Below are 16,925 nucleotides of genomic sequence, written 5' to 3'. Positions count from 1 at the left end.
TCTTGCATGTCCTGTGGTCAAGCCTGGTTGTCTCTTCCAAACTGCAACGGGGTTTATGGTGCCAAGAAATTTTAAGTATCATCCAGATTTGACTCCCTGCTATGGGCAGGAACACTTTCCACTGCACCAGGTTGCTCAAAGACCAATCCAACTTGGTCTTGAGCATTTTCAGGGATGGAGCAGCCCCAACTTCTCTGGGCAACCAGTGCCAGTGCAATCAGTACCAAGCACCCTTTTCACATCACTATCTGCCCATGTAAAAGGCCTCTTTTGCTCTGGTTTGTAAGCTTTCTTCAAATACTGGAAGACTGCACTGAGGTCTCCCCAGAGTTTTCCCTTCTCCAGGCTGAACCACCCCAGCTCTCAGCCTCTCTTCCTAACAGAGGGGCTCCAGTCCTCCGAGCATCCTCATGGCCTCCTCTGCATTCACTCCAGCAGGTGAGTGCCTGCATTCCTGCCCCTTCTGGCCTTGAGGCCTTACCTGGGGGACAGTTGTGAGCTGGGTGGGTTTTCTCCTCATCAGCCAAGCCTGCAGTGGGTACACAATAGGTGTTGGAAACGTCTCTGTGACCGTATTCACAGGGGTCTTAGGATGAGGGAAGAGATAAGGATCTGACTCCATGTTTCAGAAGGCTTGATTGATTATTTTATGATATATATTATATTAAAACTAAACTAAAAGAATAGAAGAAAGGATTTCACCAGAAGGCTAGCTAAAAACAGAATAGGAAAGAATGATAACAAAGGCTCATGGCTCAGACTTCCTGTCCGAGCCAGCTGGGCTGTGATTGGCCATTAATTAGAAACAACCAACATGGGCCAGTCACAGATCCACCTGTTGCATTCCACAGCAGCAGATAATCATTGTTTACATTTTGTTCCTGAGGCCTCTCAGCTTCTCAGAAGGAAAAATCCTAAGGAAAGGATTTTTCATAAAAAATGTCTGTGACAGGTCTCCTTGGTACATGGATTCTCCCTGTGGTGGGTTTTTTTTTTTTTAATGATCTGCTAATGGTGCTCACGGAGACACCAGTGAGGCTGCTGCTTCCCCCATTTTCTGTGTGTTTTTATCTGCACATCTCTGTGCTGGTCTCAGTCTGGATTCTGCCCCTTTGCCAGAGTCCAGTCCCTACCACCTTAGGCCAAGCTTACAGGGCCAAATTGCACCCAGAAACACCCAGCATCACCTCAAATGATGGTGTCATCCCTGAGCATCTGTGGTCACCCAAACTGTCAAACCAGAATTTCCTGCAGCTATTAAAATACAGGAAGCCTTCCACTACCTTAAAGTTGTGCAATTTCCCCCTTCTTACAAAACAAAACAAACAAAAAAAAAAGTAATCAGTCACCACAGATCACAGATCTTGCTTCTCTTTTTGGTTTTGCCCCTGGGGAGCTGACTCCATCCTACATCATTGTGTTGGGCCACTTGCAAACCCATCCTTCTCCAGAGCCACCTGTTTAACGCTGAATTAATTTACATTTTTTAAAGTGCTTGTGTTTGCTTCAGCAGAGAGGCTATGAGTTATTGCCTGATCTGCTTTTCTGCTCAGGAGGTTACAAGGGCCTCATTAAACAGAACAGAAGATGCAAAGTGAAAGGTGACTTACCCATTGAGCAACACTGAAGTTTAGAAACATCAGGCAGCAAGACAAGAGCTCTTACATCACTGCCTGCAAAGCTTTTTGCCCTGGGTTCAGTGTTTACATAAAATTATCATCAAGCCATGAATTTAACTGAAAACTGCCAGTCTGAATGACAGTTCAGCTCATGAAGTAGATCCCATTCAGGTGAGCAGCAGCTGTATGGAAAGTGGGTTTTCTCCAGACTGATTGATGAGGAGGTACCAACATCAGGAGCTGTCTGCTTGAGGGATGAGGCACCTTAAAGCAGTGACTTGGCTTGATGGATGCCAGGATCAGATCTTGAGGAGCAGAGCAGATCAGGTGGGATCTGAGCAAGGAGACACTCAGTGCTGCTGGAGAGGCACTGGAAGGAGAGCTGAGAGCCAGCAGGCACAGCCAAGGGCTGGAATTGGGCTGGGGATTGGACCAGAAGTGTTTTCTGCTGCCTTTGACACATCAGGTGGGGAGGGCACCCAAGAGGAACACTTAGGCTGGGTGCTGCCAAGGTCTGCTCTGAGCAGCTTCACCAGAGGTTAAAATCAGATGCACAGAGCATCAAGGGGACTGGAGCCATTCTGGCACTGGATGCAGTGGTTCTTGCAGCAGCTTGAGGGATGCTGTGAAGGCACTGGGTAGTGAAGGCAAACCAGGACAGTGCTGGCATTTGGCAGGGAGAGACAACATAGGTTACGAGTCTCTTTTCCCACTGAGTCGCTGCTTCCCACCAGATAAAACCAGATTTAGCATCCTTGGAACTGCTGGGCTATTGGGCTGCTGTTCTGTCAGCCTGGCCAAGCCTGTGCCAGCTCTGCCCCTTCTCTGATGCCTACAAGTCCCCAAGTGTCACCTCCTTGTCCTCTGTACCTGCTTTGTTCCCCTCTGCCCACAGCTCTGGGGACCTGCAATGAGCTTGTGAACCAGGGAGCTGCTCTTCCCCTCTTTTTCTTTTTTTTTCCTTTCTCTTTTATATTCCTCTTTTAGCTTTATCAGGCAGTCTAATAAAATATATTGTCTCTCCCTATAAACCTTGCCTCCAGAGACTTAACCACACTGAGGTTGCTATAACAACAACTGAGCTCTTTGCCAGCAAGAAACGAAGGAAAAAAGGCACTGGGAAAACCAGGGGAGAGCTCAGCAGAGAGAGACCCCCCTGCAATGTGTCACTTTATCCCTGGGAGGGGCAGATGAGGCAGAGGAGAACTGAGGAGAAGCAGCAGGAGGAGAGATCAGAGTCCCAAATCTGCTGGGGATGTGCTGCAGGACTCTCCCCTGATCAGCACACAGATCCCCCGAGTGACTTTTGGGATTGGGAGTGGGATTTGCCCTGCTCAGGTGAAAATCCGGGCACACAAACACCCTGACATGGGCAGTGCTGCTGCCCAGCTGCACTCACAGAGCACAGCTCCCATCCCATCCCAGCCAGGAGGGACGGAGGGGTCCAGGACTCTGATCCCGGGCAAACCAGGCACAGGTTTCACAGGATAAATGGATACCACATCTTCCTGTGACTGCAGCTGGCCAGGAAAGGTTTCTCCTGCCCCTGAGCACAGATGTTCAAGCAGCAGGAGAGGGGCTGCCATGGTTCCTTGGGCTGAAAAGAGCCAGGAAGGGCTCAGGTGAAGAAGAGGAGGTGAAAATTGCTGGCAAAGGCATGCAAATGTTTGTAGAAGATGCTTGTCCTAGCAACTTAAAACCAGGAAAAATGGTAGGAGAGCTTATCTGGAGTAGCCACAGATACCTACAGGCAGGGACATCTTCTCCATCCTTTTCTGCTCTTTTTAGCTGATTGCAAATGCCACAGTGAAGCTCCTCTAACTCCATCAGCCAGGGATTTATTCTAACCAAATCTTAATTTTTCCCTCCCAAGTTATGGATTAGGGGCTCTGAATTGTTAAACATCTGAGGATTGCCAAGAATAGAGAGTTTTTTAAGCACCCTGAGAGCTGGGCATTAAAGAAAGTTAAGTTATTGTTCTCGGATCCGCTGCAGAGATGAATATTTATGGCTCAATCTAGTTTTCCAGAGTCTCATCATTTCTTATGTCAACTGTATTTTATAGAAATGTCCACAGGGAAGGAATTGACTTTTGTCCTGGGCCCAAACCAAACAAGCTCAAGCAGTGATTATTTGGGTTTTGAAACAGTGGGATAATTTAATCTAAACATCTATCGATCTCCTTCTGCACTGGAATCCTATGGTTAAACATCTGCAAGGCAATGAATAGCCTGGAGTACAAATTCATTACAGAGTCATCAATAGGTACTGATCTTTAGACTGAGGAAAAAAATGTTTGGTAATCTGCTTACTTTGGAGTAAAAATAAAAAAGAAGATGCAACTTCACCCAGCTAAAGATACATCAAAGGCCATGAGGGAACTGCTTCCTGTTGCCAAGGTTTGAAAGGCAGCTCCATTTCCAGCCACATGGTTCCCAGTTTGGGACAGACATGGGTAAATCCTTCAGGAAAATAGCTTTCATTTTCCCCCAAATCAGATTTTGAAATAATAAATTTTAAAAATAGTTAAAGTTTGGGGGAAACAGTGGCAAATCTGGTGTTGCTGACCCTGATCCCTTCCCTGGCCTTCAGCTGGGGATGAGTTTTGTGAGTCCTTCCCTGGCTGTGCTCCCTCCTAGAGGCAGTTGCCTTGGGTGGTGAGCAAAGTGATTCCCATATCTGTTAATTAATTGGTGCAATCTGTTAATGAGGTTTATAATGTACTTTGTGGGCCATCTGGACAAAAGATGATTTCGAGGATGGCTGCAACACGTCCCTGCCTTTTATCAACTGTAATGGTTAAATATGGGCTAATTAGGGGGGACACTCAAAGCAGACAGAGAGAGCTGGGGCTCTCACTGGTGGATTTATCATTGGTGGGTAGGAACTGCAGCTAACAGGGAAATCTGTGCCCTCCTGAGCAGGATGGGGGGATCAATCCATGCTGAGCAGCGTTGCAGCCCAGACCATGCAGGGGGCCAGGGGCAACGCTCAGGGTGCAGGGGATGCAGGGTGGCAGCAGGGCTGCTCCACCTGCCTTCAGGCACAGCAGATGCTTTGCAGTCCTCCCCCTCAACAGCTTCTTGGGATCCTCCTGCCAAAATCTGGCCCATAATTCACTGTTGTGGTTGGAAATCTAAAGGCAGAGGGCTGTCAGTTGTTTTGATCATTGCAGTGCAGTAATACAGTAATCACCAGGTGCCTGGGATATTATTTAAATGTACAAAACAAATATTAAGGAGTGGGAGTGCAAAGAAAAAATACTGAGAAGAGATAGACCCAGGCAAACCCAGAGAAATTTCTTCTCTTTGGCCCCTGCCCTCACCTCAGCCCTCAAATAAAGTGATGTTCACCTCATCCCCGTTTGTCAGAGCTCATTTCCCTTGCAAGGAAATAAAAAGTGCTCAGGTCTAACATATGCAGCAGGGAGATATGTGAGCATCTGGAAGAAAATCTTCTTAATCAATCATGTGCAAGGTAAACCTTTTGTGAAAACACCCAGGATCCACTTTGCAAAATGACTCCAATAAATGACAAAACAATATGCAGGCACTCTTAAGGAAGTAAGAGATTAAACAAAGATCTAGAGCTTATTATCATTGCTGCTTTGGGGCAGGAGTAATTTACAGTAAAAGACACCTGCCTGATGTGCTGTTTAGGAGTTTTGCAATGAATTTTCTCATTTCCCTTTCCTAGACAATGCTTGAAATTTTTTGTAACCAGAATAATTTGAAAAAACTTTGCCCCTTCTACGTACATTTTCTTCCACTCACCAATGCATAGATCTGAATCCATAGCCCATTAGAGCAGAAATGGCAGCAGAATGATGACCACCCAAATTAACAACCATTTATTGTAGCTGTTATCCAAATCCCTCTGAGCTGAGCAACCTGGCATCCACCAGAAGACACCCCTTTCTAGGACTTGGATTTAAATGTTGTTTGGTTTGTATTTTCAGTGTCAATATACTCCCCTGCAGAGGAAAAGACCCAACAGCCTATTGTCAGTTTGGGTCTGGGAACTGGTATTTGTCAGCAGTAAGAATGTTGACTGCCATGAGCCAAGATCCTGAAGCCTTTGGGTTGGTGAGATTCCTGCTTCTGGGGGCTCCTTCCCTCCAGGAACAGCAGCTGTGTGATAAACCAGCACACACAAATGTTTCTGCACCCCTCAGGCTCTGCCTGTGCCTGTCTTCATTCAGTTGTTTCCAGTCTCCACCACGCAGACTTTTGTTCAGCCTGTGAGTGACGAGCTGCAAATACAAATTGCCTTCCACCAACTCTAATGTCTGGTTTTATACCTCTCATTCTCACCAGAATTCCTCTTAAAGCAATAGGGATGCTTGATAGGGGCCTGGATAATTCTTTGTGGGGTTGAGCAGTTTGAAATGAGCCCCTCCCCCATGAAAGCAGCACTTCCAGCTCCTCACTGCCTCTTTCCACTGCCCTGAGAATGAATGGGGCTTTATTTATAGGCAAGGCACAAAACTGAAGGCCCAGGATGAGAGTTGCCAGCTCCAGAGACAGAAATAATATCTGTGATTGACCTAAATGTCCAAGGCAACTGCTGACAGCCTAAACACAGCACAGGAGCAGAGCCTTTAACGAATAAACTGAAGGAAATTTATACCCAAGGCTGCAAGAGGAGTCCTTGGGAAATAAAGGAAACAAATCCCATCAGCCTTTCAGCAGCAATTGCTGGAGGTAGATGCCCAGATGTCATCCTGCTGCTACACGGACCTATCTGAGCATGACAGAGATTCTAGAGCAAAGAGCTCTGACCTGACAATCTGCAAACTCCAGAAGAGATCCTGACCTGGCACTTCAGCTCTCAAATTCTGCATGGGCCAGGCCAGAAATGTCCTGGACACAGCCCTGGGAGGCTGTGGCCCTGCAGGGTGGCCCCAGCAGCTGGCACAGCACAGTGGGGAGCTGCCACCAGCCAGGGCAGTGCTGAGCTCAGCAAACAGCCTCTGGTGAGTGAGGGGTGATGTCCGAGCACTCGATGCCTCAAAAACCTCATGCATCAAGGTGAGAGCCAAACACTTCTGTGAGAATTTTTCTGGAGGCAATTCAGCCCACAGCAATGCAGATCTGGGGATGTCAGGGACTTTCTAGACTCACAGAACAACCCTGGAGGTCATTTATATCCCACATCCCTGCAAGAACCACGTCCCATGCTCATCCCTAGAATCCTTCCCCACACTTGACAAAAAGCAGCAAAGCCCCTGACACCCCCCAGCAGAGCAACCAGAGATCTTTGCTGCTGTTGTGAGGTGGAAAAGACCCTGAACAGGGGGCTGAACAGGGATCCTCAGACTAAAACACAACCTTAGCTAAGAGCTGGTGCTGCATCCTGGGCACAGGAGCTGTAGGAAACACAAATCCTGCTCAGAGCACAGGGAAACGAGGCAGTTCCCAGTGCCTGTGCTACCAGATGGGGCTGGCAGGTGTCACTAGCAGGAAGCACAACTGAAAAAGAAGAGCAGGAATGTTCAGCTCAGATTCTCCTATCAACCCTCACTGCTGGGTCGGGGTGTGAAATTTGGCACAGCACAACACTGGGGGAATTGTAGATATTGCAGCAGCCAGATATTGGGCTCATGATCAGTGATGACCACAGCACTGTGGTGTCTTTGGTCTCCTGGTAAAATTACTGTCCACAAATGGAATTTGCTGGTTATTGAGATCACAGCTGATAGTAAAGGACAGTGGGGATAAGTTCTGGTCCCCAACATTAGCCAGGATAAGCAGATGTAACAGTTATCTTCCAAACTTTGCAGCAAAATGTGAGTGGCTGCTGACAGAGTAGCTGAGACAGACACACTAATCCAGCCTAACCTGAGCTCAGAGGAGCTGGCCCATGGCCTGACAGTCACTTCCAGCTGTCTTAGTCCACCCCATTGCCATGAAGAGGGTCCTGCCCCCACTGCCATAGCTGACTGCTTCTTCCTACCAATACCAGAAACCTGACCTGACTGAAAAGTCTCATCTGATCTCATTTTCTTCTCCAAAAATGTTAATTTCCTGCTGGATCCATTAATACTATCCCAGAATCACAGATTACTCTGAGTTGGAAGATATTTGAGCAGGATAATCGAGTTCAACCCTTCAATGAAAGCAGCTCCCTGCTCTGCCCCTGCCATGTACAGTCACTGAGGAAACCCCAGCCTGGGCACCACAGCATCCCTCTGCTCTTTTTTATTCCCATTTTTTCCCCCCTGTGCCATCTCACAAGCTTGGACTGCTGGAGCCTGTGCTCTGAGCCGTGGTTATTGCCCACAACTTCCCCCTGAACCACTCTGACAAGAAATGGAATTATCCTCCCTCCCCAGCTCATCGCCCGGGAGCTCTCCAGCTTTAATGCAGTGCTAAATTTTTTGCTCCCTGGAAGGAGAAGGGCAAGAAAGGGGGAGACAGAGCAGTGCAGCCACAAACAGGGAGCTGATAAATGCTAATGAATTTATAGGGATTATAGCAATCCTTCAGCCAAAGCCAGGCACCCACATAGCTGCACTGACCCACGTGATCTGCCTGCAAGAAATCACTCAAAAGACAGAAAATTTACCCAGTTCACCCCAATTATGGCTGGCAGCAATGACAAAGAGACAGGGTAAATATTTCACGTGGCTACAGGTGAGCAGACATGCTGTGACCCCAAACTGCTGTGTGACCCCAATATGCTGTGAGCCCCCAACCAGCTTGTGAGCCCCTGGACCCCCAGGTTCCCAGGGATGATGTTGGGGACACCAGGGGCTGGCACAAGGCACGCTGATGGCACAAGGCTCCCAGTTAAGATGGTCAGGTGTAAGAATTAAGCTGAGGGAATGCAGCGGGTCCTGCTCTGCACACAGCAGGATTTTTTTGGGGAGGATGCAGGAGGAGCAGCTCTGCTCGCTGCTTGCCGGGTTTGGGCAGCAGATGGAGCTCGCTCCGCTGCTATGAGCAGCTCCTCACATCTCCTCGCATCTCCTCGCGTTTCCCCAGCTGCAGCTGCATTTGCCGGCTCTGAGGCTGTGGGTGCCCTGCATCCTCGGGAGATGAGGGCTGCCAGCTCACCCACAGCTGGGGCAGATGTGCCACACCTGCTCATCTGCTCAATTTGGATAAATCCCGACAAGCTCCGCTTTTACCATGTGGCTGGCAGTGTGGTTGTGCTGCCCACCAAGATCAGAGAACCCTTGCCCCAATAGCAAGACTCCAAGGAGATTTGGCTGCCAGAACACCTGGCCCAAAAGGCAGGCTCGAGGTGAGCAGTGAAAACTGAGCTCCAAAGGGTCCCACTGGCATGTCCCACCTGCCAGGGGCTCTCTGGTGCTGTGGCCACCTCTGGAGGACAGGAAAGCTGTGTGGCCATGAGTGATGGGTGTGGCAGGGCTGGAGGAGCCCTGGCCTTCTCCTTTGGCCATGATCTCACTTCACCAGCACTGGGGTTTTGAACTTAAAAACTTTTTTCTGTGTCACAGCATCATAAAATGCCTCGAGCTTAAAGAGCTAGTTAATCTGTTGTTTTGTCTTTAGTTTATGGAATTTTTTTTTCCTTTTTATTTTCACACATTCACATTAACTTCAAGGTGTAAGAAGTACAAACTTATTTTCTTTTTCTTTCTTTTATTTTTTTTCTTTTTTTTTTTTTTTCTCTTCATCTCGTTTTGTCTGGGATATAATTAATTTTTTTCCAAGTAGTTTGGATGCTGCTCTGTTGTGGATTTGGGACCAGAGCTGTGTTGACAGGGGGATGTTTAGCTAGTGCTGAACAGAGACAAGGGCTTTCCTGCTTCTTCCACACCCTTGTGAGGAGGCCGGGAGGGGACAGCCAGCACAGCTGACCACAGTGACCACAGGGCTGACCCACACCATGTGATGTTGTGCTCAGCAATAAAAGCAGTGTGAAGAAGGAGGAAAGAGCAGTGTTTGGAGTGATGGTGTTGGTCATCCCAAGTCGCTTTCGCACACGAGGGAGCCCAGCTCTCCTGGGGATGTCTCAGCACCTGCCTGCCCATGGGAAACAGCAAATGAGTTCCTTATTTTGCTTCGCCTGCACACACAGCTTTTGCTGTTAAACCGTCTTTATCCCAGCCCTTGAGTTTCCTCACTTTCACCCTTCCAATTCCCTCTCTCCCATCCCTCTGGGAGGCAGCAAGCCAGGGGCTGTGTGGTGCTGAGCTGCCCGCTGGGGTTACCCCACATTACCTCACATTCTTAGCAAAAAAACAACCTTCATTCACACTATTTTCAGTGTTCCTGAGCTGTTGAGTTTCTCCCATATTACCTGCCCACAAACAGCTCTCTCCAGAATTCCAGGTGAGCTGCTCCTCCAGGCTCAGCTTTGGTGGCAGTCCCTGGAAGCTGCAGTAGATGGCACTCCGGATATGACATCCCGGGCTTAAAACCTCACTCCTGAAGTTAAACTGAAATTAAAAACCTGGGAAAGTTCAGGAGAGCTTTAAGCCTCTTAATTTAAATACAGATGCTGAATGTCTGGAAGAAATTCCTGACACTGGAAGCTGCTTTTGCCACCTTGCTCAATAAGAAAGGTGCCATTCCCCAGTTATCAGCACAGGGTGAGTGTGGGATCCCTGAAGCAGCAGGTAACCAAACAGAGATTTGGGGGGAGGCAGGTGGAGAAAAGGGCATGGCTGATTTCATTATCACTAATAATAATGAACCCTTCTCTCAAAAAAAAAAAAAAAAAAACAAAAAAAAAACCTCATTGCAGAAAAAAACTGATATAAAGCTGGGTGGAGAAATGGCATTTATTGGATGTGGGGGCTTTTCTGGTGGCTTTCAGTGCTGGCTTGGCTTCAGAGAGGTGCCACATCCCTGACCCATTTTCTTGGCTGGATGCAGGAGTCTTCTGAACATCTCAGCCCCACATGGCCACTGAAGCTCTGCTCTGTCCCCCTGTGGAATGCAGTAGGAGGTGCTGCTAGTGATGGAGGTCTGGCAAAAAGTAGGCAAATTATGTCTAATTGGTTCTTAAATCCTGCTGAGCAGGACCATGAGTGTGCAGAGTCATCTCAGGTACTGAAACAGCAGGACAGAGATTCACTTGAGTCAGGGTGTTCTGTTGGCTTCAGCAAGAAACTGTTCCAGTTGCAAGGGCTTCTCCAGATATCCCAACTTTTATTTAATTTCCACTTTTTTTTCCACAGGAAGTGCCATTATCTTTGTGAGTCTCCTACAATGTCAGTCAACAGATTCTGTTCCATATTTTTGGGATACAAGAGTTGAAACTACTTATAGATACTCCTTAAAATGGGACATTTGAGGATTTTTAAAAGAAAATAGTCTGTTTCTAAATGAAACAAAAGGCAACTATATTTTTTAGTCTGTTACTGAACTCTTTCCTCTCAGGGAAAAAAAAAAGAGAAAAACACTACTATTCTTGTAGTACATTACTTTTTTATCTACATATATTCAGCCTTTCTCTTGCTTGATTAACTATAAAATAATAAATACATCAGGCAAAAGGCATAAAATCATCTGATACTAAATTTAAGTCCTCTGAAGGTGAATTTTCCCTTCCTCCAGGAAGCATAACAGAGAAAAGTCTCTTTGACTTTGAAGGCTTTTCACTTGTTCCTCACTCAGGCTGTAATTGGGGAATACTTTCAGCAATGTCTGCTCTGAGATAGCTTTGAGGTTAGAGGAGCCCAAATCCCACTGAGAGGCCATGAGAAAAAATGGGAATAGTTTCTTCATGGATAAGCAATATCCTAGTTTGGACAGCTTTCCTTGGATCCCAACAGAAGAGGAAATATGCTGAAAAACCACAGGACTTGCATGCTCACAACTTTCCTAACATTGGTGTCTTCAATGATTCAGCCACCTTTGCGCATAGGGTTTGTCCAGCAGAACATTCACTGATGCCTTTTTGTGGGATCCACCAAGAAAACAAATCCACATTTCTGCATCTCCACCTGAAAGATGAGCAGCTAAGGCACAGGGAGAGCAGAGCAGCAGCCTTGCTGCAGAGGCTGTGCACAACCCTCAGGTCTGTGCATGCCTCAGCAGGTCTGGGGGAGGCTGGGTTGGAAATGCCTGCTCCTGTCAGTGGCAAAGGCAAGAACAGGACATTCCATCTTCTGCAGGTTACTTCAGCCAGCCAAGTGCCAGAAACCTGATATTAAGTAAGCTGGGGAACTTGTGTTCCTCTCCTAATGGGATTCCAGCTGGCATGAATCCTTTGTGTGGTTCCACAAGAAGGCATGGGCTATAGCATTTGCAGGGATCCCTGTGGCTGGGAGAAGTGATGGGGAGGACTCCATCTTATCAGAAGGCTAATTAATTACTTTATTATACTATATTATTCTATATTATATAACACTATATTACACTACATCTAAACTGAATCTGCAAGCACTGAACTGCACAGAGTCTCGTGACTGTCCCCCAACAGGCCCAACACACACACATGGTAGGCCATGATAGGCCAAGGAACCAAAACACCATCACTCTGGGTAAACAATCTCCATATTGCATTCTACTTTGGCACAAACACAGGCACAGCAAATGATAAGAACTGTTTTTCCTTTCTCTGAGGTTCAGAGAATGTGAATCTCAGAAATTTCCTTGGGAAGAATTGTGCCTTGCTTTTCTCTGTGAAGAGCAATGTGGCTACAGTGTAATCAGCAAGAGTGATGTGCTGCTTTTTGGATGAACGCTGTTCAGGGTGTGGAAGGCCCTGCTGGGTGAATTCACCCTGCAGAGCCACACCAAGGAGCCATCTCCAGCTCAGGCTGTGTGGGGAGGGCAGCACTCCCTCGTCTTTGTCTGGGGGATAGAGGCACTGGCCAAAAATGCTGTGCTGCAGTGGGCTCTTCAGTGGCACTGCATGGACATGTCCCACTGTCTGGTTCATTTCTGATATGCAGGTTTTAGGAAGTTATGATCCCCAGAATGAAGAAATTAGTATTATTGGGTATTTCCCCCTACTGGACAAAGCCCACAGTGAAATCCTTCCTGTGCTGCAGGCCAGGAGTGCTCAGGACAAGAAGAGCCAGCCAGAGTGTGAAGAGGGATGGGACTGTGGCTCATTTGTGACCTCATGCTGTACCCCATTGTCCCAGGAGGACCCAAGCAGGATTTGCACCCATGCACAGCCTGGCACAAACCCACCAGGTCCCTTTGTGTGCCCTACACCTTCCATGCGACTCAGCCTCCCCTCTGTGGAGCAGCTCAGCTCCTCAGGCTCCCCAGGAGTGAAGGCTGCTGGTGGAAACCCAGAGGAAAGAGGGGTGTCCTGCCTCTCCCAGCAGTCACTCAGCTGGTCCCCTCCAGCCTGCACCCATGTAGGACCCCAAATCCCACATCTGGCGGTGGTGGTGAGGCTGCTGCCATAGCAAGATCAGAGGGGAGGCAGGTAGACTTTGATCTTCCCTCCTATTTTCTTGCTGAGCCTTGATTTACTGACAAAATTATTTATGGTTGTTTTTGGCAGAAAAGGAATTGTTTGGCTGAAGACAGAACTGTCCACAGGGATGCAAGCTCTCCAGGACCAGCCTAGCTGGAGAAGAGGGCTCCTACCTGAGTGGGAGGAGGAGAAAAACTGGGCTGGGACCTGCCTGGGAGCCCAGGGCACTTTGTCAGGTGGCAGCAAGAGCTGGACATGTTCCTGGGTGATGCTCAATGGGAGTCTCTGCTTTTTTTCCCCTGTATAAAACTGCAGAGTCTGGGGGAACACAGGTGTGTTTCAAAGAGCAGAAAGATTTGCAGTGGCAGAAATCTGCTTCACATCAGCCTTCTCACAGGGGTTGTTAAGACCTCCCAAAAGCTTCTGTACAGCAGAGTAGCTGCTGAAAAAGAGCTGATATCCAGGAGGGTGACATTTGCACTGAGATGTGCTTACCTCTTCATTGTGTACCAGAGCAGAGAATAACTAAATCAAACCCACAGCAAATTCCCAGTCCCGGATACACCATGATCCAGGGGAATTTAGGGGCTTGCTGCACTTCAAATAAGGCAACAAACCTGCATATCCCACATAAAGGTCCTGAATACAAACACAAAAATTTGCTGAAATTCTCCTCCAGCACTCTCATGTTTCAGCTACCACATCAGCAAATATTTAACAAGTCTGGGGAAAAAAAAAAAGACAAAAAAATTAATAGGATTTAAAAAACATCTTTAAGTACTTAAAGAGCAGCTTACAATCAATTAAAGACCTCATAAACACAAGAACATAAACAATATCAAAAATTTTCTGCATATTATAAAATGATTTGCCATAGAGTGGCTTGTGTGAAGAGATTAGATATGCTTTGCAGCATAAAACATTATTCTGTAAACGCATTATGTTTCAGCAAATACACCACGCTAATTATATTAGGGGAAGTTCAGGTGAAGCATAATTCCTGGATTAGAAAATTGAAGACACAGGTTAAACAATATGTGTTGGTCAGGCTGCTTGAAATTTGCTGGCAAGTCTGAAACAGGAATTTTTTTTACATTGATTGAATTACTGATATTTTTTTTGTAGTCTCTAAGGTTTGTTTTTTAAGGGTACTAAAATTTTTAGCCAATATAATGGAATATATTATGTATATGAAAGCAGAAAAACAAATATTTGTTCTTCTTTCAGCTATTTAAACAATCCTACTAATTACAGAGTTGGAAACAATTCCTAATATTGCTGTTATTCTAAAAACATTTCCCCACTGGCAAACTCTTTTAATCTACTTCATAATTTCTCAGACCTCAGAAAATTATTAACACTTTCCACAGCAGATTTTTGTGGAATACAAGTACTACAACCATCCAAAAGGCATTTTTGGCCAACAATGGATACAACCCACAGCTCAGTGCCGGGGCTGGGCATTGTTGGTGCCAGTGAATTTTTCAAGCAGTGGTGTGTGGCATTTCACTCATGTGTGCAGAGCAGGTGTTTGCATGCGCTGGCACTCACCCTCAGTGCTTCCAGATGAGACAGCCTTAGCAAACTACTTTTTAAATAAAACTTCTACTTATACGCTAACTTCATCTCAAACTTCCTCAGATGGAAAAGGAATAAAAATCTACAGGGTGAAATAATTTCTTTTTCTTAAATTAAGAACACCGACTGTAGGATGGGATGCAAAGAAGAAATTCATTAGGGTTCCCTTACCCCTATTTTTTGACAGGGAGCACAAGCACAAAGAAAACTCGTCATTGCAAAAAATTCCCAGACTTTGTCTTGTCTGGGAAGGAAAATGATCCTGAGCTGGTTTTGTATGACAGGAACCAACAATAAATAAAAAAAAAAGATCAAACACAAGAAAGAGAAGAAAAATGGCAGTCACCCTGGGAGGAAGCTTCCTAGCGTATGATAAATTGGAAAATGGACATACAGAACATGCTGACATACATTTTTAATGGCCCAATTGCTCAATTAATTCTTTCCCTTTTCCCTTTTTAATGTGAAAATCGTCATAATTCCTCCCAGATTAGTATAGATACAGGCCGACAGCCTCTCCTGCTCAAGGTATTTGCAGGACATAATTCATTCATAAAGCCGTAATGCACTCATCTATCATCCGAAATATTTCTTTTTTTTTCTTTCTCTTTTTTTTTCCCTTTTCCTTCCCCTCTCTCCCATTTGTGCTTGGGGCTCTCGCTGAGTCTCTGGGCACTGATGTATTAGCTGGCATATGCAAGCTATGAATTATCAACTGAAAGGAGTCAATTATCCACTCTAAAAATGAGTGTCTGGGCACCAATAGCCTGAGGGGCCTTTTTTGTATTTACGAAATGATTTCATGGCAAGTAGAGGTGTGTGTGGAAGGGGGATTGAGGGGGGGGAGAAAGGAAAGGCTTTTTTTTTTTTCCTTCCTTTTTTCCTTGTGTCCACCCCGAGAAAAAAAAAAATTAAAATGAAATAAAAGGAACATTTTGAACTTTGAATGCAGTAATCCATTTTTATGCACAGCGACTTTTAGGAGCGATTTCTGCTGGCTGGAATGGAGCCTCGCCTGGTGGCCATGTTGCCTGGGCTTCTCCTGCTCTATCTGGTCTCAGCTAAGCCTTCAATCAAAGCCAGAGCCCTGGCTGACTTCAGCTGCTAATAGACTGGATAGGAAATGGGATATTGGATAGTTTCTTGGTCCCCAGTCCCTGGCCGTGTGCCTTGTCATCTCCGCAGACATTGATTTCTCCCCTGCTCTGCTCAGGGGCTGCAGCCCACCAAGAGCTGACTCCACATCAGCAAACCTTGAACTGAATTATGCTTAGGGAAATGAGGTCATTAGATGGAATTACAGCGGGTTTTGATAGCTCAGTAATAGGTTTTAATGATGGAATTTAACACAGGACCCCCACCAGGGACAAGGCAGATATACATCCAGACAGGTCACTTAATAAACCTCCACTCAGCACTTGAGTTGAGGAATTTAGGAGGCTCTGAAAACACAGCCCTTCTTAACCAAGCCAATACATCACTGGCAAGTAGTCTCTTTGGAAGGCTTTTTATTATTATTTTTGAGGGGTTTGATTGACTCAAAACATGACATTCCTTTAAATATGCACATTCATTTCGCCAGATGCGTTTTTGAGGAGGTTTCTTTTAGGCAGCAGATGTTTTCCTCAGATGTGAACAGACTGTTGTGCTCTTGGATGCTAAAGAGCCCATCTGATGGTGTGGTAAATTGTTTGGAAGTTTGAAGAGCTTAGCTGGTCTTTTATGTATTTGTTACTGATGGGTAAATTGCAGGTTAAGTGCAAAAGCAGCATTAGCTGACGAGTCCTGGCTTCCACAAATCTACCTTGGCCTCTAATCTGAATACAAAAGGAAGGAAGGAATTAAATTTGACCCCTGGAACATGCTGTTTGCTCAATCCTAGACTTACCCAGTAAGCTCCTTTAAGGTGCTTTTCTGTTTGTTCTGGCCTCATCCCAAGCAGGTACAAGAATGCCCACAAAAGAGGACACTTCACAGGTAGCAGAGTGGATCAAAGGCAGAGCCACTGCTTTGTGTGTCCCAACAATGCCAAAGGAGCAGGCTGGAGGCTCTCCTGAAGGACAGTTCACTCAATTTGTTCTCCAAAGGCTGCAATGCCACGGTGGCTGCTGCAGGTCTGCGTGCTCCCCAAGGAGTCCCATGAGAGCCACCACACCTCATGGAATCACAGAATGGTTTGTGCTAGGAGGGACATTAAACATCACCTTGTTCCAACCCCCCCAGGATGGGCAGGGACACCTTCCACTAGCCCAGGTTGTGGCTGCCCCATCCAACCTGGCCCTGAATGCTTCCAGGGATGGGGCAGCCACAACTTCAGTGGGCAGCCTGTGCCAGGGCCTCACCACCCTCACAGCCAAGATCTTCTTCCTAACC

The 16,925-nt window shown here is 46.5% G+C and overlaps 1 protein-coding gene across 1 annotated transcript in view; it reads right to left on the bottom strand.

The window, feature by feature from the left end:
• Positions 1 to 990: 990 nt before the first annotated feature.
• The window catches only part of LOC132077109 (cytochrome b-c1 complex subunit 6, mitochondrial), a 202,379-nt gene continuing 186,444 nt past the window's right edge, over positions 991 to 16,925 (bottom strand). Inside the window, exon 4 of the mRNA XM_059478591.1 lies at positions 991 to 1,005. Within this exon, the coding sequence (XP_059334574.1) occupies position 1,005 (1 nt within the window). The 3' untranslated portion in view covers positions 991 to 1,004. The remainder of the gene's footprint in view (positions 1,006 to 16,925) is intronic.

This window comes from Ammospiza nelsoni, chromosome 9, assembly GCF_027579445.1.
Source record: "Ammospiza nelsoni isolate bAmmNel1 chromosome 9, bAmmNel1.pri, whole genome shotgun sequence".
Lineage (NCBI taxonomy): Eukaryota > Metazoa > Chordata > Aves > Passeriformes > Passerellidae > Ammospiza > Ammospiza nelsoni.
Note: the sequence above shows the minus strand (reverse complement) of the source record. Positions and strands in the feature narration are given on the sequence as shown.